This window comes from Leopardus geoffroyi, chromosome E2, assembly GCF_018350155.1.
Source record: "Leopardus geoffroyi isolate Oge1 chromosome E2, O.geoffroyi_Oge1_pat1.0, whole genome shotgun sequence".
In the NCBI taxonomy this organism is placed as follows: domain Eukaryota; kingdom Metazoa; phylum Chordata; class Mammalia; order Carnivora; family Felidae; genus Leopardus; species Leopardus geoffroyi.
In genome coordinates, this window is record NC_059335.1 from 19675964 (window position 1) to 19694723 (window position 18760).

Consider the following 18760-nt stretch of genomic DNA (forward strand, 5'->3'; position numbering starts at 1 on the left):
AGAGCCACAGGCGACCCCAGCCTTAACAGTGGCATGGATAGGTTAATGGCCGCTGGGGACACAGTCTGGGGGTGATTTCATGAAGGGCCAAACGTGCCCTCCTTAAAATGCCACACCGACCGGAATATGGGAGAGGGCCATTGTGAATGTCAGCAGAACAAGTTCAGTACTTGGAGCTGGACAGCTGGAGAGCCGTCCCCCGCCAGGGAGATTTCTCTGCAGGACACAGGCCACCTAAGCAAATCCCCTTGCTCTGGGACCCCACACTCCTACTTTTGAAATTAGGACTCTCATTCATTTTTATCAAGATTTTGAAAGCGGTAATAAGGTTACACCAATGAAGAGCCCAGCACAACACGGGAAATGTAATAAAGGTGAAAGCAATAAAAGGTGCAGAGACCAGCCACTCTGCGCGGATGCAACTCACAAGAAATAAAAGTCATTATCACCTGCGCAACCTGGCCGGCCCACTCCGCATGTACGGAAGAAAACCATTCCAGAACTTTATTTCCTATATTGAATGTCGATAATTGGATGTATTTATAAGTCTCTCTGGAAGAAAACAGATTTCAAGATGAGAAAACAGTCTTCCAAACAGTGAAAAACAATATATTCCCCATTTTCACACACACACAAAGAGCTTGTTTCCGTCGATGTTTTTAAGGTGCTGTTGGAATGATTTGCCTTTCCGAAGCCACCATTCCATTTCTCATCTTGAATTGCCTCGTAGACCCTGGCAAAGCACTCAGCAGGGACCACTTCATCTGACGTGGTGACGGGCTTCCTAGGGAGGGCCCCTCAGTCGCTGCCGCCTCTTTTCTGCAGGAAGACGGATACGCAGGCAGGCAGGTGGGGAGGAAGGGCAGGCGGAGTGTGCCGTGATGTGGGGGCTCCTGTGGGGGGCTGGCGGATGGGGGTGATAGCCCTGGCGTGGGCCTGGAGGAAGGAGCTGGCCACGCGGGCCTCGGGGGGTGGGGTGGGTGGGAGGCCTGCGGCTGCTACCCCTGCTGACTTTGCAGAGGCTGAAGGCTGGGACCTGCCAGCGCGGTGATGGAGAGGCAGCCTCCCGGCATTTCATTTCCATCTTTCCTCCCTGGCGGAGAGGTCGGGTAGCAACGTGCCATTCCCGCCCCCTCTACTCCTTCTGTTCAGTCTATTTGGTGCTGGTTTTCTGAGCCCCGTCTTCCGTTCTCGGCAGAAGCGAAGCGATCAAGGATACCCCAAATGACACCCCATGTCACATGCCACACCCTGAGGCTGGTGTTCCCATGTGGTTGGCACAGGGTCTCTTGCTGGCTTCTTTCTGGGTCCATCCTGTGACCCTCCTGAGCTCGAGCCCTACACATGAGCTTGGCCCCCCTGCTTTCCTGCCCAGAATCAGGAACCCCCCCTCTGATTGCAGGAGGAAACAGCAGCTTTCCCAATGGTGGGCTCCTCTTCTTCCTCTGTCCTGGGACATCCAGGGCAGGGTCTGGGCCTTGACCCCTCATAGTGTGACCAGTCACAGAGTGGCACCAAGGGGGACAGCTTGGTAGCCAGGGTCAGAGCCAGCATCCAGGCCACCTCCAGCATGGTCCCACAGAGCCTTCCAGAAGACCAGTGTCCTCAGTATGCAGCCGAAGATGGACGGGGCCCAAGTCCCAGCTCTGCCAGGGGACACCCCTTCAAGGCCCCAAGGGTGGCTCACATGTCCATCTGGCTGGCCAACGCTGCTGGGGCTGCCATCGCCTGGCAGCCAACCGTCATCACTGTCTATGGGGCTGCAAGAACATGTGGCTAGGTTGAGAGGGGTGGGTGGAGCAGGGAAACCTGGAAGGACACAGTGTCTTAGGGACAAAAGGAGCCACAGAAGCTCCCAGGAGGAGCCTTCCTGGGACCAGGTTTCTGGTGAGTGTCTGGCTGGGGCAGGGCACTTCTGGAGAGTTATGATGCTCTGGCTGCTGAGATGGCCGAGCACAAACACCACCCCCCCCCCCCCCCCCCCACACACACACCATAGGTCACAACTATGGGAGACTGTTTCAGCCAAGGGCCTGTGACCTCGGACATGACATCGCTTAAGGCCTGAGTGTGCTGCCTAGTGTTCTCCCTTGCTGATTTACACACTCCTGCTCCAACTCCCTAAAATCAATCTTTCTCCAATTGCCTCCTGGCTCCCAACAGCGTCCGGATCTGCCCTGCATGAGTAACTATGCAATCTTCTCCCACTCCGAGGGCTGCATCTCCTGGAGCCCCGGCTCCTGATGGGGAAGGGTGGGGGTGGGGACCAGCCCTGCCGGAGCTCAGATGGTGGGGGGGTGCAGGTGGGGTGGGGAATAGCCCTCCCAGAGCCTCTGATGGGGAGGGAGGGGTGAGTGGTGACGGGTAGTCCCCTAGGCCAGGCTCCTGTGACACTGGCAGGGGAGGCCTCGGTCCAGACGGGCCTGGGTGTACAGGAGTCACTGGCAGGTCCCTCCTATTACTGCCCACACACCAGGGAGCTTCACTGAGTTGATAGGTGCCCTCCCTCTATTATTGTGTGGATGTTTAGGATAATTGCTTCTTTTTCATATTAATAAACACTCTGAGCTGACAGTTGGCTTAATTTTGACATAGTTTACGTCAAAAGAAATGGTGGAGGGGTTGTAATTAGCTCAGGGGCAGGTGTTCCTTCTACAAAGGAACATGAAAAGCTCATTCTGCTCACCCTTTGTTAATTTTAATGAGTGTCTCTTTTTAGGGAACTGAGTTTCCTTGGCTGAAGGTGGAGGAACTGCTGAAGGAGGGGTTTAAGATTTCGGGGGCCCAGGGCCAGGTGGTAAGCTATAGAGCCTGGTACCTCTGCTCTTCTCCCTGGAAACTCACAAGGGGGCTGATAGACCCTCTCTGGGGGAGTCCTACCTGGGGGACAGAGACCCCTGAGAACTGTTATATATGTACTAGGAAGGGGGAGGGAGGATGGGGGCCCCTCTTCCTTCAATTCTCCTCTTTCTTAACTGGGTCAGGGAGGTGTGAAGAGCTGTTTGGAGGTGACGCCTTCCTCCTCACGGCTTTGACCTCTTCGGCTGTGCCACAGGCTAACAATGCCTGGAGGTTTGCTTATGAAACCCTACAACAGCCCTGCAAGGTGGTACCATTAGATCTCACCTGACAGATGAGGCAACCGGGGGTGGTGATGGGATCCAAAGTGGCCATGCTGTGTCACCCACTCTGCTTATGGTCTGGCTTGGTTCTTCCCCCTCTTCTCTTCCCAGCTTTGTGGAAACACATAGTAGCTCTCTCTCCCTCTCCATCTCATAGCCTCTGGGGCCCCCCAGCCTGGCCACAGTGACCCACATCCTTGTCAAAGAAACAAGAGGTACCCCAAACCCAAGCCTTTCAACCAGAAGCTACTTCCAGCTTTGAGACAGTTGGGGGCTCGGGTCAGGATCCCTGTGGGCCTGTGCTGGGCTCTACTTCCTGACCTCACACATATGCACACCCTCACGTGGCCCAGGATCCCAGGGGCACCCCACCCCAGCCCTGGGCCCCTTTCCTTGACAGAGACAGCATGGGTAACTAGTCAGTGGTGTGGCTGCATAAACTCGCCTCCTGCGTGAGTTCAAGTGAGTTGCTTGCCTCTCCAGGCCTCAGTTTCCTCATCTGTTAAAACGCATTAAGAACAGAGACTGCTGCGCAGAGCTCTTGTGAGGACTCAGTGAGCTAACTCTGCAAAGCATTGGGTAACAGTAAGTGCTCTGTACCTGTTGGCAGTAGTTGTTATCATTACTGTTATTCCAGAACACCTGCAGCTTAGGTTGCTCCCTTAGAACATCTGCTTCCCATCTCCCTCCTTGGCACCCCTTCCTCCAACTCTTTGGGGGACCCTGCACCCAACAGCAGTGCCCAGCAGAGCAAAGGGAGATACCTTCTGGTAGATTCTCCCTCCTGAACTGTGCCCTCCTTGTGTCCACTTCTCCCCAGCCCTCCTCACTGGCTTCCCTGCCTCTGGGCCCTTCTCCATCCTGCAGTTGAGGGAGCTTGAAAAGGTCCTACCAGACCTAACTTCCCAGCCCCATCTCCAAGGCCCTACAGGATCTGACCCTTGCTTACCTCTGAGGTCTTACCTCTCACTCCCACATCCCCTCTCCTGGACACTGAACTTTTTGGTTACTCCGGTAGTCCTGGCCTCTGCTCAGGTCATTTCCCTTCTTAAGCTACAGTTATCACCTCTTCCCTGTCCCTAGATTGGGTCAAGGTCTCTCTCTCTCCCAGGGTGTCCTCCCCGGGGTGGGCGCTGAGACGCCCGGTGGGGGGTTGAATCAATGTATCCGTTGCCTGGGGACATTCCCTCCTACCCTGGGAAGACCCCTGCCCCCTACTCCGGCCCTGCCCCTCGAGTACAGCGGGTTGCCGGTGAGTAGAAGGATCCTCCTCTCTGGCAGGCTCAGTTCCTCTGGGTCTCCAGGAGCTAGACGCTGGAGGGGGCGGGGCGTGGACAACCGGCCCCGCCCCGCCCCCGCCCCGGCCCCGCCCCGGTCCTGCCTCCGGCGGTGGGACCTGGCCGGGCTCAGCTGATGCCTCACTTCACGTGACGCTGGTGCCGAGCGAACATGGCGGCGGCCACCGGGTGAGTGCTGCTCCTGTCCCTGGCCGTTGGCAGGCGGCGCGGAGAGGGGGCCTGGGTCTCCCGGTCAATAGCCCCCGCCGCCGGGCGGCGGCCCCGCTGGTTGAGTTGTGTGGCCGTGGACAGCGTGCTTCGTCGCGCGGGGGGCTGGCTGCGCGCTCCGAGTCAGGGGCAGCTGAGCTCCCCTGCCCGCTGCAGGGTGGTCCTCGGGATCACCCTGGCGCTCAGACACACCCGCGCGCGTGGCGGCCCGGCTGTGTGGCCGAGGCAGGGGCTCGCGTCTGCAGGCGCGTTCACTGCCACGACCCTCAGATGGGAAGGCGGCGTTGCCCCGGCGTCCGGGACGCAGTGCTCCCGGGAGGAGGCGGTGTTTGAAAAGGGCTTGGAATTCCCTCCCGAGAGGGCCACTTTCCCGCTTCCTTCGGGGCCCAAACGTCACCTCGGAGACGCTTTCCCTTAGCACTTATCTTACTTCTGCAGCCCTTATCAGCTCCTGATAAACTATATAGTACATTTATTTTACTTGTTTCTCGTCTTCTCATTTGAAAGTAAGGTCAGGGCCTCTCGCTGGTTCACTCCTGGATCTCACTAGTAAGTGCCTTGCACGCAGTAGGTGCTTCCTAAATTCTGCTGCAGGAAAAAATGGGTGAGTGGTCCTGCTGGGAGGAAGCGTGGACAGATGGGTTCATTGCAGCGTTGGGAGGAGTGTACCAGAGGAGGGAACAGCTGAACAAAGGGCGAGTGACAAAGGTTGAGAGTTAAGACTGCTGGGGACAGGGGAGAGTGGGGTGCATCCTTGTGCTGGAGGGCGTGGTGTCCCAGTTGGCTTCTCCAGACTTTGTCCCGAGGGGCTGGAGCTTTCCAAGTGTTTAATCTAATCATATGTGCTCTTTAGACGATTGCTACCCTGGACTGTGTGTGAGTTCAAGGGGAGGCCCAGTAATGGGTAGGGCAAATGGGCCCGGTGGTGCTGGGGGCTAGGAGAGGAAGTCATAGCTAGGGGGCACTGCCCCAAATGCCCTGCTAGGAACTGAGATCAGAGTGGGGACTGACTGCATTTCTCTTTTTGGAAGGCGGGGAGAATGGCAACAGAAAATGGCCCCCTCAAGTAGCCCCCACGGTTGAGAGACATACAGATCAAACATTTATTGGGCACTTGCTGTATTCTGGGGACAGTACTGGGCCGACCTTTAATGGATGACGTGTGTACCAGTCTCTGGGTGCCCCTCAGGCAGAGAACTGTGCATGCACAATCCCAGATGAGTGTTAAAAAACCCAGGGTCAGATCCTTGAACCCAGCCTATGACCCTGTCTGAAGGAGCAGAGTGAGCAAGTGTAGGCCAGTGTCCAGATGTGGGTCTGTTTTTATATCTGGGCTAGTTAGGTGGCCACAGCGAGTTCCAGGGGCTGCATTTGGGTTCAGAGCAAGCCAGAGGTACAGAGAAGCCAGACTCCTTGATTGGATGGGCGTGAGCCTGGAGCTGGCCGAATCCTGGAAGGAGGGCTCTTACAGCAAAGCTGATCCTCTGGGCCTTGGTGGGGGGGGGGGGGGGGGGGGGGGGTTGGGCTGGATGGTGAGGGAGGTGACACAAAGTGACAGGGTTCTTGCAGAGGTGCACCACTGGAAGTGCAGGGAGCTTCCGGAGCTTGACAGGGCCTCCTTGGCAGGAGCCATCCCAGGCCGTGGTGTGGGACTATCCTGCCGGACACTTTGAATCTGAGGTCAAACCCTAGCAACTTCTTTAAGGAGGGGTAGGTTCTGAGTGTGTTTCCAGCAAAATTCTGCCCATCTGCACACACAGGACAGATCAGGGTGTCAGACGTAATGAGGCACTATGCCATCAAGTCATGGTCATGGGCTCCTCGGGGGGTTGGATTTGGTTGCCTGCAGGGTCCTCCAGAGCCTGGGCCAGGGGAGGCTGTGAGAGTCTCAGGGACTGGAGTGTGCTGCGTGTGATTTGGGGAGCACTGGAAGCCCTAAAATAGCATCTCAGATTCAACTAGAAGACCAGGTGCAATAAGAAACTCCCCTGGGGAGTGTTTCAGGGCTGACCCTGCTCTGTCCTACCAGCTTGGGCAGGGACGTCATGTATGAGATGGAGGGTCCCATAGCCCCCAGAGGGTCTGCTCTGAAGCCCTCCCTCACCGCTCGACCCCTCATCCCATAGCACTTGGTGCCCCCTCTTTGAGCCATGCCTGAGCCTTCCGTGGTCAGAGATGAGACTTGGCTGCAGCCAGAGCTGCCTGCCTCTCCTCCCTCACCTGGCTTTTTCCTTTGTCTTCTTGGCTGTGCCCACTCACCTGCTGGCCCTGGAGTGCCCTTGGCCTCCGATGGAACTATTCACATACGTGCAGGCCCAGCTTAGATGATGATTCCTCCTCCTAGAAACCTTTCCTGACTGCCCTCCCTCCTGACCTCTGATACAAGCTTCCTGCTCAGAACTCCAGAGACTCCCAGTTTTCTCCACTAGTAGGATGCTTTTCTGTGTCAGCACACCTGCCAGTTGTGGTTGAGATGTTGCTTCCCTTTATGCCTCTTCTGGCATCCTTGGATCCCAGGGATCAGGTCATTTTGTACCTTCAGGGCCATTTGGCCACCCTGTGATTGGTGCTGGGTGACGTGATGCCTAATGAATAAAAGGGGAACTTTAAATTAATGCATTGTGCTGTCCTGCTTTGCAAGGAGGCTCTCAGTGATTGAGGAAAGGAAATGTGGCGGGGGGACAGAATTCCAAGTAAGATGAAGAAATACCTTAAAAAAAAATTTTTTAACGTTTATTCATTTTTGAAAGACAGAGACAGAGCACAAGAAGGAGTGGGGCGGAGAGAGAGGGGGACACAGAATCCGAAGCGGGTTCCAGGCTCCAAGCTGTCAGCACAGAGCCCAACGCGGGGCTCGAACTCCCAGCCAGCCAGATCCTGACCTGAGCCGAAGTCGGACACTTAGTCAACTGAGCTACCCCAGGCACCCCAAGAAATACCTTTAATTCTTTAACCGAGTGGCTCCCAGGGAGCTGCTTCCCAGGGAGCCTTTGCCAGTGAGGAAAAGCAGATGAGCTGCCCTCGGTGTGTACCTGTTGGGTCATAGGTCATGCCGGAGTCAGCATTTTTAGGGAGAGAAAGTAACTGGAGGAGTCAGGTTCTGGATCAAAGCCTGTCCCCACCCTGATACGAACCTTTTGCTCCTGGAGAAGAGGTGTCAGGCTGACGCTGGTGGGTGGGTAGGGGTGGGTCTGTGGGAGGCAGGCTGGCCTTTGAGTGCTCCTTTGCCCTCCTCTGGCCCTTTTCCAGGCCTGGTCCTGACTCCATAGCTCTCTCTCTCTCTTGGTCTCTGTGTATGCTTAGACCCCCCTGACCCTTCCCGGGAAAGAGGGAGGCAGGGTGAGGGAGTGTTGGTCAGCTGCCTCTAGGCCCCTCCAGCCAGGGTGAGTGGGTTGCCCTCGCTGACAGCCAGCCAGTGGGCTTGGGGCCCAGCCCAAGCCGAAGGCTGAGGGTGAGGAAGCAGAGGCCCATGGCTAGTCTTTCTTGCTGGGAACTTAGCAGTGTGGGCCCCATCTAGAAGTGGCATTACATTCTAGTGCGGGGATCTTGTTCTTGTCTGTGCCGTGGACCCCATGCCCATTGGTGAGGCCTGTGCACCCTTCTCAACATGTTTTTAAATGCATGAAATAGGGGCTCCTGGGTGGCTCAGTCGGTTAAGTGTCCTACTTCGGCTCAGGCCGTGATCCCACAGTTTGTGGTTTCGAGCCCCGAGTCGGGCTCTGTGCTGACAGCTTAGAGCCTGGAGCCTGCTTCAGATCCTGTGTCTCACTGTCTCTCTGCCCCCCTCCCCCCCACCCCCGCCCATGCCCGCTTGTTCTCTTTCTCTGTCTCTCAAAAATAAATAAACATGAAAAAAATTTTTTAAATGTATAAAATAAAATACAGAGAATTACAAGGAAAACTAATTACATTGAAATACAATTATCAAAATGTTAATAAATTTGCTGTATAGTAATACATGCTTCTTTATTAACACATTAAGTCATAAAAACAGCAGGCCTAATGACCACCCTAATTATGAAGTAGCGATGAACAAGAGTGATATTTTGAGATCCCGTGACATCGGTAATATGATAGGAAAACACATATGATTGTTGCTGGTGACAGATTCATACACTGCTGATGCTGCCGTGGTTAGTTCCTTACATTAATAATAACTGAAGAAAACGTACAGTTGAATGAGAGGTTAAAGGCAAGAAAGATATACTTTTTCCCCACCCAAGAAGATGGAGTCCCTAAGTTCTGTGCGTGAATCCTCATGGGTGAATCCCCCGTGGGTGAGAACCCCGCAGGTGGCCACTGAGGCAAAGGAGGGGGTGGCTCAGTATGGTTTGGGGGGATAGGAATGGGTTGCAGGGACAGCAGCGTCACACTCTCCCCGAGGCTGGCCCCGCTCCTGGTCACTGGCTGCTTCCTGGGCCCTGGCGGTTGGTAGGGGTGGGCTGGCCTGTGGGGACCGGAGTTTGTTCTCTGGGTCTCTCCGGTGCCCCAGAGCTGGTGTGCCAGCCTCTGCTGGCTTATTTACGCTGGCACTTGGGGATGACCTGGCTTTTGCCTTTTCAATCCTGGGGATCTGTGAAAGCGCCAGTGGAAACTAGGTGGGGGCGTTTTATTGGTGCTGCTTTTGCTGAGCTTGCGGGAAGTCACCTGCACTGGCTCTGGGCCCCATGTTCTGTTGGGGATGGGGGGAGAGGGTTGGTTTACGTCAGGAGAAATTAAAGGGCGCGTCTCTATAAACCTTGATTCTGGGGGTGCCCTGCAGTAATGCAGCTCCTGGGCTGGCCTGGGCTGCCCTTCTCCGTTCGGGCTGAGACCCATGGAGACTTAGGGAGTATTGCACGTTTTCTTCACAATAACAGCTGACGCTCCTAGAGAGGATTCTTAACAAGTTACCTGTCTTGTTCTGGGCTGCTTGGCCCTTGGGCCAGAAGGTCCCAGTCCAGATGCTCTGAAACATGTAGGCCTCTCAGAAGGTTCTGGACAAGAGGAAGCCCAGCTCTTCTTCTGAGAGCCTTCCTGGTGGGGGCATGGTGGCAGGCCAGGTGGACCTAGTGTCTGGTGTGTTTAAGGAGAGAGGGTCAGGGAGAGGGGTGAGGAGTGGTGGGGGATGAGGTGGGCTGGGCGAGGGGATGGGTGCTGGCTGCAACTGGGCATTTTCAGCCAGTTGTGCTATGGAGTCTTCGTGCATCCGGGCAACTTTGGCCAAGGCCACCTGCAGCAGTGTCTTAGTGATGCTCCCGCTGGGCCACTGGGGAGTCTGTAGAGATGAGGTTCTTCCCTGTGCCATCCCCTCCCTGGGATTTGCTGAGTGAGGGGAAAGAGTGTGGGGGGCCGTGCGGGTGCTGGTGGCTGCACTTTCGGTTCCTGACTGCATGGCCAGCTGGGATGCAGGCATGTTCACGAGCTGTCACCTCTGCCCTTTGATCCTTGTGGCTGAGCACAGCAGAAAAGCAGCCCAGCTCAGAGGAAGTCCTGGCCCCTGTACAACCCTTCTGTAAGGGCGAGGCCCAGGGACTGGGGTGGGGAGCTCTAGCCCTGTCGACACGTGTGGGGTGTGCGTGACCCTTCCTCCCTTTCTGGGCCAGGGTGGGCCCAAGGGTCCTGCTTCCTGCCCCACTGGAGCCGACGTGGCAACTTCTGATCTGCACAACTGTGTGGGTGGCCCCACATTGTGACCGTTGTTTACTCAGCAGATATTTATTGAGTACTTGCTGTGTGCCAAGCGGAGTGCTAGGCACTGGGGTGGCAGCGACCAGAGCAGGCCCAGATCTGTCTCCATGGGATTACTTTCTTGTGCGTGGAGGCGGACCTCCCCAGTGAGCACCAGTACATACAGATTGCCTATGTGTCAGAAGGTGGATGTGTGGGGGCACCTGGGTGGCTCAGTTGGTTAAGCACCTGATTTCGGCTCAGGTCATGATCTCGTGGTTCACAGGTTCAATCCCTGCGTTGGGCTCTGCTGACAGCTCAGAGCCTAGAACCTGCTTCGGATTCTGTCTCTCTGTCTCTCTCTGCCTCTCCCCTGCTCGCTCTCTCTCTCTCTCTCTCTCTCTCTCACACACACACACACACACACACACACTCTGTCTCTCTCTCTCTCAAAAATAAATACACATTAAAAAATTAAAATAAAATAAAAAAGAAGGTAGATGTGTCATTTCAGCCAGGGACCTGGCAGGGCCTCACTCAAAAGGGTGATGAAGAGAGTTTCATGCAGGGTCAGTTTACAGAGCTGTGGGCAGGTTAAGGGGATCTGGGAGAGAAGAGGAGGGAAGCTGGTCAGGAGCCAGGGAAGCCAAGCTGTGGTCTTGCGGGGCGGGACAACCAGCCATCAGGTTCCAGCTCACCAGGGAGAGCAGGGAATGGATTCTGTGTCCTCCCTCCACCCTTTAGTCTCCTGCCCTGCCTCCCAGCGGCTAAATCCACCTGGAGCCTTACTGAAGTGCTAGGGGGACCTGGGCGGGGCAGGGAAAGTGGATCTGGAGGGTGCTAAGTGGGGGGAGAGAGGAGAGAGCTGTACGTGTAAAGAGGAAAGCCGGGGAAGACCAGAATGCGGTGGCTTTTAAGCCATGATGTGCATGGGGGTGTCACCTGCTCATATGTCCCCGTCTCCGAGGGGCCCATGGCCAGGTGAGTGCGGTGCCTGGCTCTCATTGTGGTCCCTGGAAGAGCCTTCTTTCTCAACCAGCTCTGGGCTGTTTCTGCCCTCTTGGGCCTGCGTGCTCACCTGCTGCCCCCTTCCCTGGGGCACACACCACATGCACTTGCCTGACTCTCCTGCCGCCCCCTGGGCCTGGCCCGGCAGCCTTCCTAGCCCCCAGCACACTTGCTAGGATGTTACCTCTGTCTTCCGTCCCCTGTCCTCCATTTGGTCATTCTTTCGGAAAGAAGGTGAGGTTCCTGCCCTCCTAGAGCTTACGTTTTACCTGGGGAGACCATGAGCAAGTAAATAAATGATGTCAGCCAGTGCCCTGTGCTCTAGAGAGGAGTGAGGAGAGTAGGGGATAAGTCTTGGACAGAGCATTGGAAAGCTTCTGGAAAGTGTGGCCGTTTCTGCAGAGGCCCGGATACAGTGAGAACGGGAGCCATCCAGGCCCCTGGGGAGTGTTCTTGTTGTTTGGGGAAGAACTGGAGTGCCAGTGCAGGCAGAGTGGGGCTGCATCCCCTCAGTGCCTGGTAGCTCTGGGCCAAGTACACTAGGTAGCAGAGGGGGTGGGCAGGGGAGGGCCTGCTCCGATTTGCATTGTAAAGTGTCCCTCTGGTTGGGGGAAGCTGGGACTGAGAGAGCCTGGAGAGTTCCCTGTGGTTGTCCAGGCAGGAGAGGGGTTCCTCCAGCTGGAGGTGGCGCTGAGGGGGGAGCGAGCCTGAGCCTGGTGGGGGGCTGTGGAAAGAGTGGCCCCCAGGTGCCTAGGAACCCAGAAGCTAGGCGAGGACTGGGAAGCCACATGAGGATTTTGGGTGCAGGTTCAGGAGCAGGGGTCACTGTGACCCGGCCAAGGCCAGGGAGGGGATCGAGGAGAGCATGGGCAGTAGAACAGTGGACTTGAGTGACTGCAGAGGATATTTCCTGCAAAGGGGACAGAGACATCAACTGCTGGAGGGGCGTTGCGGTCAAGGGAAGTAAGTGTTTTTCCTTATTTATTTTTTACAAGGGTGAGGTTCCTGTACACTGGTTACAAAGAGCGATCCTGAGAGGGAAAACTTGATGCTGGAGCAACCGGGGAATAGACATGGGATGCAGGGTCTGGAGGCAGGTGGGCTTTGGGGGGTAGGTGCTGGGAGGGTGAGCTGTTTTCTCAGTGCAGAGGGGATTGGGGTGGGGGTGGGGAGAGACATCCACCTGCTCTCCTGTGATGTGGGTCCTTCAGGAGAGCACCCTGAGGGCTGCCACTGCCCAGTCCATCTCACCATGATCCCCTCGGCACAGACTCACTTCAGGCCCTGGTGCTGGGTGTCCTGTGTGTGTGTGTGCTGGGGCCAGGTGGGTGTCCCGGCCCAGGATGCTGGGTCTGTGACTTGAGAAGACAGCATTATGAAGGCACTGGGCAGGGATCCAGTGTTGTCTGGGCCAGATTACAGCTCTTTCTTGCATGGATAGTAGGATCCTTGAGGGCAGAAGTTGAGTGCGTCTCCAAGCCATTGTAGGCTTCCCTCCATGGGCCTCACCTGCCAGCTGGTTAAACAGATGCTGTTTTCCCTCATCTGCTCTCAGGGCCCGGCGCTAGGGGACAGCAGGGGAGGGTGCGGCCGAGGGGGCCCTGTGGTCTCCGGCAGCCCAGCGAGGGGCTGTCTCTAGGTCAAGCAGATTGAGGTTAGACCAGCTTGCCCCATGCTAATGGGGGTCCCACAGCAGGCTCGGCCCTCCAGTCACCTGAGGCCACGGGTGGCGGATGTGCTTGGTGGCGCTAACAGAGCCTATGTGGCAATGTGTGTTCGTGTCTTGCAGACCTTCGTTTTGGCTGGGGAATGAAACCTTGAAGGTGCCGTTGGCACTCTTTGCCCTGAACAGGCGGCGCCTGTGTGAGCGGCTGCGGAAGAACCCGGCTGTGCAGGCGGGCTCTGTGGTGCTGCTGCAGGGCGGGGAGGATACACAGCGCTACTGCACCGACACCGGGGTCCTCTTCCGCCAGGTGAGCCCGCCCTGGTAGCTTCCTGTAAGCGTGCACCCAGGCCTTCTGTGGGCTGCCCACCCTCCTCCACCATCGGGCCTGGTAGGCCCTGGGCAGCTTTACCCCCAAGGGGACCCTGCAGAGGCTCTCTGAGGGCAGGTCGAGGCGTGGGCACCCAGGAAGCCCATACCCAATAGTCTGGAGGGGCAGATCCCTCCTAGCTGTGGTTGAAGGCAGAGCTGATGCCAGCCAGTCTCAGCTCTTAGGTCAGAATACAGAAAGATGACATTTTTGGGGGAGCAAGTAGGCAAGAAGGCCTCACGGAAGAGGCAGTATTCGGTGTGGGCCCTTGAAGGCCAGGGTGAATTCTGACAAGTGTAGTTGGGTGTGGGTGTTCCAGGCTGGGGAGGAGGGTAGTGTCCACAGGGGTGGGTGGTAAGAGGGTGGGCTGGGCAGAGGTGCAGATGGGGAGGTCTGACTTCCTGGGGCCAGATTCTTCCTGTGCTAGGGAAGACGGGGGCTGCAGGGGGCTGCAGACGTCCGGGAAGGGGCGTGTGAACAGGGTGCTGAGCAGGAGTAGGAGGCCCAGGCATTCGTCATGGTTTGGCCATTGCTGACTCACTGACCCTCACCGGGCTTCAGTTTCCTGACCTGGGAAGTAGACTAGGGACTCCTTAAGGATCTGGAACCCTGTGCGGGGGAGGGTAGTAGGGGTAGCCTAGCTGCAGCCTGGATGTGGCGGCCTTGGCTGGGAATCGCTAGCATCACTCAGTTCCCAGGAACAGGAGCAAAGGCACTGAGCAGAGAGGCTCACCCAGAAAGCCGGAGACGCCCTGAGCCAGCCCCACTCATCGATCTTAGCATTGCACTTACTCTATAGATGATGCAACCGAGGCTCCGAGAGGAAATGACTTGCCAGAGGGGGAGCTGGGACTAATTAGAGTCGCATCTCTGGACTCCAAGTATAGGGCTCTCTTCTCCTCCCTGCCACTTGCAGATCTGGGGCCTGGCACCCTGGGAACTCCGGAACCTCCCTGGGGACATGGCTATCCAGCATCCAGGCCAGGAGGAGTCAGGGAAATGTGAAGGGGACCTGAGTGTGGAGGGGCGGCAAGTGGTGGCCTCCCCAGCTGGGCTGTGTCCCCTGCACAGGACACAGATGGGCTGTCGGCTGCTGAGAGCCATTGTGGTGTTTTTATGCCGCAAGTGGCTCCCGCTGCACATTTCCCATGCCACATTGTTCTTGCAGCTGCAAGCCTGCAGTCCCCTGGTTGCTAGAGACGTGGAGGTCTCAGTAAGGCTTTTCTGCCTAGTCTTGATGCTTCCTGAGGTTTACGTATTTTGTGGTTTAAAAATCGATCTCCTAAATTCAGCCTTTGGCTCCCTGACTGCTGTTATGCAAGGTTAATTTTAGAAGAGATCCTCCTCCACTTCATACCTTTCGAACATTATTTTAGCTCAATGTTTATTGCTAAACACTGAAGTCATCAGCTGCCCCGGGGGTGGGAGAAGGAAGTAAGAAGTCCTAAATGGAGGACTCCTTTCCGTGCAGATGTCTGGCCTCGGTGTCTAAGTCAGAGTGGCATCTTGCCCACCTTCGGGCATGGGGGCAGCAGAGAGGCGCGGGCAGGGCTGAGCCGGACCCGTGGTGCTCATGGGCACCCGTGTCCTGGCGTGCCCTAGGGTGCCCTGCCGGGGGCATGAGGGTGTTGCCGGGGAGGGGTGCAGGTGGGGCTGGGGCATGTCGTGAAATGTGCATCATCAGAGAAAGCTGAAAGCAGGGTGGGAGGAGCCAGCCGGGCTGCCCCATGCCAAATCCCGGAAGTGGGAGACAGCCCGCAGCTGTCAGGGGACAGAGTGGATAGATGGACAACTGTGTGGGGCTGGGGGGCCCCGAGCTGACTTTCCAGGGTGCTCGGTGCTCGCTCCGACACCCCACACCTCTCCCTGTGCCTCATGTTTTTGTCCTGCTGACCGGGTAACCAGGGTCCTTGTTCTCACCACAGGAGTCCTTCTTTCACTGGGCGTTTGGCGTCACGGATCCAGGCTGCTACGGCACAATTGATGTCGGCACCGGGAAGTCAACCCTATTTGTGCCCAGGCTTCCTGCCAGCTATGCCACCTGGATGGGAAAGTAAGGAGCAGTCTGGGCCTGCTGACCACCGCTGGGGTTGGGGCAGGGGGAAGGGTCTGGCCTGTGGTGACAAGGAGGGAAAGAGTAGCCGGGGATGGGGGGCGGGGTTCAGTGGTCAGGCCCATTGACTGTCTGCTCGGGGCCAGAGCCTGCGGCCTTGGTTGGGAAGGGGTGTCAGAGCCACAGACTGTGGTCATGTTTGTTTGGAGGTACTATTTATTAATCTTGAAATTCTGGATTCTCAGCTTTGTTAAAATGTCAGAGGCTGTGGCCCCAGTGAACCATCACTCCTGCATGGCATCAGTGGGAGGCGGCCCCACCTTGGGTGTCGTGGGGGTTGGCTCGGGTCAGAGAGGGCAGCCTGGGACCATTCTCTGAGGCCCATCGCTAATGTGGCATTGCGGGATGCCTGTCATGTGCCCGTCTCTGGCTCAGATGGAGGCCCTGCCTCAGTTGGCTCACCCATGAGACAGGTCAGTGGCTCTAGGCTTGTGCTGTGTGAGGAGTGTGGGACCAGGGCTGAGCTGTGCTCAGAGGCCTCCTCCCCATCATCCACGGCCTCTACCAGCTCCAGGGCCCTTGGCCATGTCCACCCACCTTGGGAGCCATCCTGCCTGCACAGAGGTGCTGAGTCAGACGCTGTACTTCACCATGGGTGCTTGAGGTGCTCAGGGGATCCCGGAAAATGCTCATCACCTTCAGCATGCCGTTCCTGCCTGGAGGGTGGTCATTCTGGGCAAACATCTGAATTGCAGCCCTCGCTGCCTAGTGTCCTCGATCACTCATTACCAGGTGGGCTGGCGGGCCTGTGGCTGCTACAGGGAGCTGCTCTGTGCAGACCCCAGGACAGGGCCTCTGTGTGCCTCATGCAGCACCCTTCCCCACCAGCCCTTCAGTGCAGACTCCATAGCTTCTTTGGTTGGCCTGAGAGATCCCTCTTCTGTCATCTTGGGGCAAGGGATCCAGGCTCACAGGTTGGTAACGTTTCTCCTTTGGGGCTTCCTGGCCCCAGGCCTTCAGCTTTGCCGTAAAGACAGCTTTAGGCAGCACTCACGGCAGAAGAGAAGTGGGCTGTGCTTCCCTGGAGGACATTCTCCTGCTTGCCTCTGGGGGAGGAGGGTGGGAAGTGGCCATGCCTGATCCACTTGGCCTCTGGAGTGCGTGACTGAGCAGCCACGTAGGTTCTGGCCCTCTCAGAGGCCTCAGGGCAGATGGCGTAAATGTGTCCCTGCTGTAACGTGCAGGTTCCCACTGGCCTCCATACCCGGGTCAGGGTGGACACGGAAGATTGTACTGTCTTCTTCCCAGAGGGATGGGGCGGCACCTTGGTCAAGGTGAGCCAGGCCCAGTGAGAGCCCCCAGAGGCTCTACACTGCCCAGGCCTGGGTGGGGGTATGTGGGGGAGTGCAGAGGTAGATGTCTGCTCTGTCCTCTGGACCTCCCTGCCTGCCTTGCCACAGTGTCTTGTACCTGCAGAGAAACTGGCCTCGGGTTTGGCCTGGGGCAGGCCTTCCTCAGTCCATTCTTCCTGGACGCCTCCTCCTGTTAGATCAGCATATCCGGGCCTGGAGACATGGGTACTCCTGGGAGGGTGGGTTCCACCTCTCCATCCTGTTGTAGCCTTTATAGTCAGTCTTCATCAAATTCCTGGTTGAATCCGTACAACTGCCCTGCTTTGAAAGGAAACAGCAGTGTGGTGGTGTGGCCTGTGCAGGTCCTGTGGGCCCGTCTTGCTGGAAGCTTGCCGGACGGCTCAGCACGGCCCCTTTGTGGAGCAGGTCTCGCCACTGCTGGGGCCTCTGATTCCTTATCTGGGGAACAGTGACAGTGCTGCTCGTGAGGCACCGCCAGGGCTGTCGTCAGAGTGATGGTCACTGTGGGGACGGTTATGTTTGTGACACTGAAGTGAGGTGGTAGATGGCAGGGACAGGCAGCTTGTAATGTCCAAAAATGACCACAGCAATATTTGTGGCCATTCCCTATGCAGAGGTGGAATCTGTCCCCTCCTGCTTGACTCGGGTCAGGACCTGGTGACTGCCTCGATGTGTGAGTGTGGCAGGGTCATCTTGTAGACAGACGATAAAGTGCACTGTGGTTCTGCTCAGGGACACTGGCCCTTGAACCCGGCTGCCATGCCGTGAGGGGGCCCATGTAGGCGGGACCTCATGGAGAGGAGCGGAGGCCCAGCTGACAGCCAGACCACCCATCAGAACAGGTGACTCCCAAGTCCCAGCCCTTGGGTCCTGCTGCTGAGGTCCCAGACCTTGTGGAGCAGAGATAAGCTGTCCACTCTGGGCTCTGTCGCAAGCCCAGACCTTCAGGGTCCGTGAAAGTGAAGAGTGTCAGTATGGTTTGCTACAAAACCCTGGTGACTGGTTCAGCTGTGGTGAGAAGGTTCCTGGTGAGAGTGTAGGTCTGGTCTTGGTAAGAAGATTCCTTCCAGACCCTTCCTGCACTCTAGGTGGTCACTTAGCTGCCAGTGGCATACCCCACAAAGAGCCGGGGCCCCTCTGCAGCACCCGGGGTTGTGAGCTGGCTGGCTGTAATCCTCCCTGTGGCTCCCTACTGGCTCCAGGAGTGCCGGTCCTGCAGTCGGAGACGTGGGCCTGGGGGGGGGCGGGGGGCTAGGGGAGGGTGTGAGCAGGGCCTCACTGGAGTTTCTGTCTGGAAATGTAGGGGAGCCTCTGAGTGCATTTTCTCTTCTGTCTGCTTGCTTTTTATGTAGGGCTGACTCTTGTGTGAAACTGGGGAGTGCCTGTCCTGGAGGGTGGATGTCTTTTGGGGCAGTGGGAGGAAAGGCCTGTCCCTGCCTTAGGGACTCTACCATCCAGTGGGAAAATCTGAGCAAATCTCACTATGTTTCCCCACAGCCACCATCTGGGGAGCCACATGGCACTTGACTGGAGGGTTTAAAACCCAGGACCTGATTGGTCAGGGAACAGCTGTTAGCAGTTGGCTATTCTGAAGCATAATCTTCAATAATACAGGAATAATATTCTGTGCTTCGGTCATGGCTGACTTTCAGGACCACTGTTAAAAGTTCTCCTTCAGTCTGTCCCTGCTTTGCCAAGCCAGCTGATTGTCTGGTGCAGACACAGCTGCTTGTGCAGCCTTTGAGTATAGAAATGGGTCTGCAGTGTGGGTCTCCCAGTAGGAAAGGCTCCATGCTGGGTGGGCCGGAATGAGCAGGTTGGTCCCCAGGGGCCTTCTGGCTCCACAGCAGAGAGCTCGACCCTGGTTTCCTATAAACCTGGCTCCCCACTGTGGCCACCTGGGCAGGCCTTTCCCTTCCTCTGTTCTGGCGTGCCCCTTTCCCGGTCCCCATGTCCCCAGCCTTTGGGAGAGAAGGCTCAGTTATAGTGGGGCAGTGGTAAATGAGTTGGTTGTTTG

General features: G+C 56.9%; 1 protein-coding gene across 2 annotated transcripts in view; it reads left to right on the forward strand.

Moving 5' to 3' along the window:
* The first annotated feature begins 4481 nt into the window (after positions 1-4481).
* The window catches only part of PEPD (peptidase D), a 111590-nt gene continuing 97311 nt past the window's right edge, over positions 4482-18760 (forward strand). The window contains exons 1-3 of one of the 2 annotated variants that reach the window (XM_045442523.1): positions 4482-4588; positions 13074-13257; positions 15243-15370. In XM_045442523.1, coding sequence (XP_045298479.1) covers positions 4572-4588; positions 13074-13257; positions 15243-15370 — 329 coding nt within the window. In that variant the 5' untranslated portion in view covers positions 4482-4571. Of the gene's footprint in view, positions 4589-12096; positions 12248-13073; positions 13258-15242; positions 15371-18760 lie in introns of those variants that run through there. The other variant, XM_045442522.1, reaches the window with a different exon arrangement.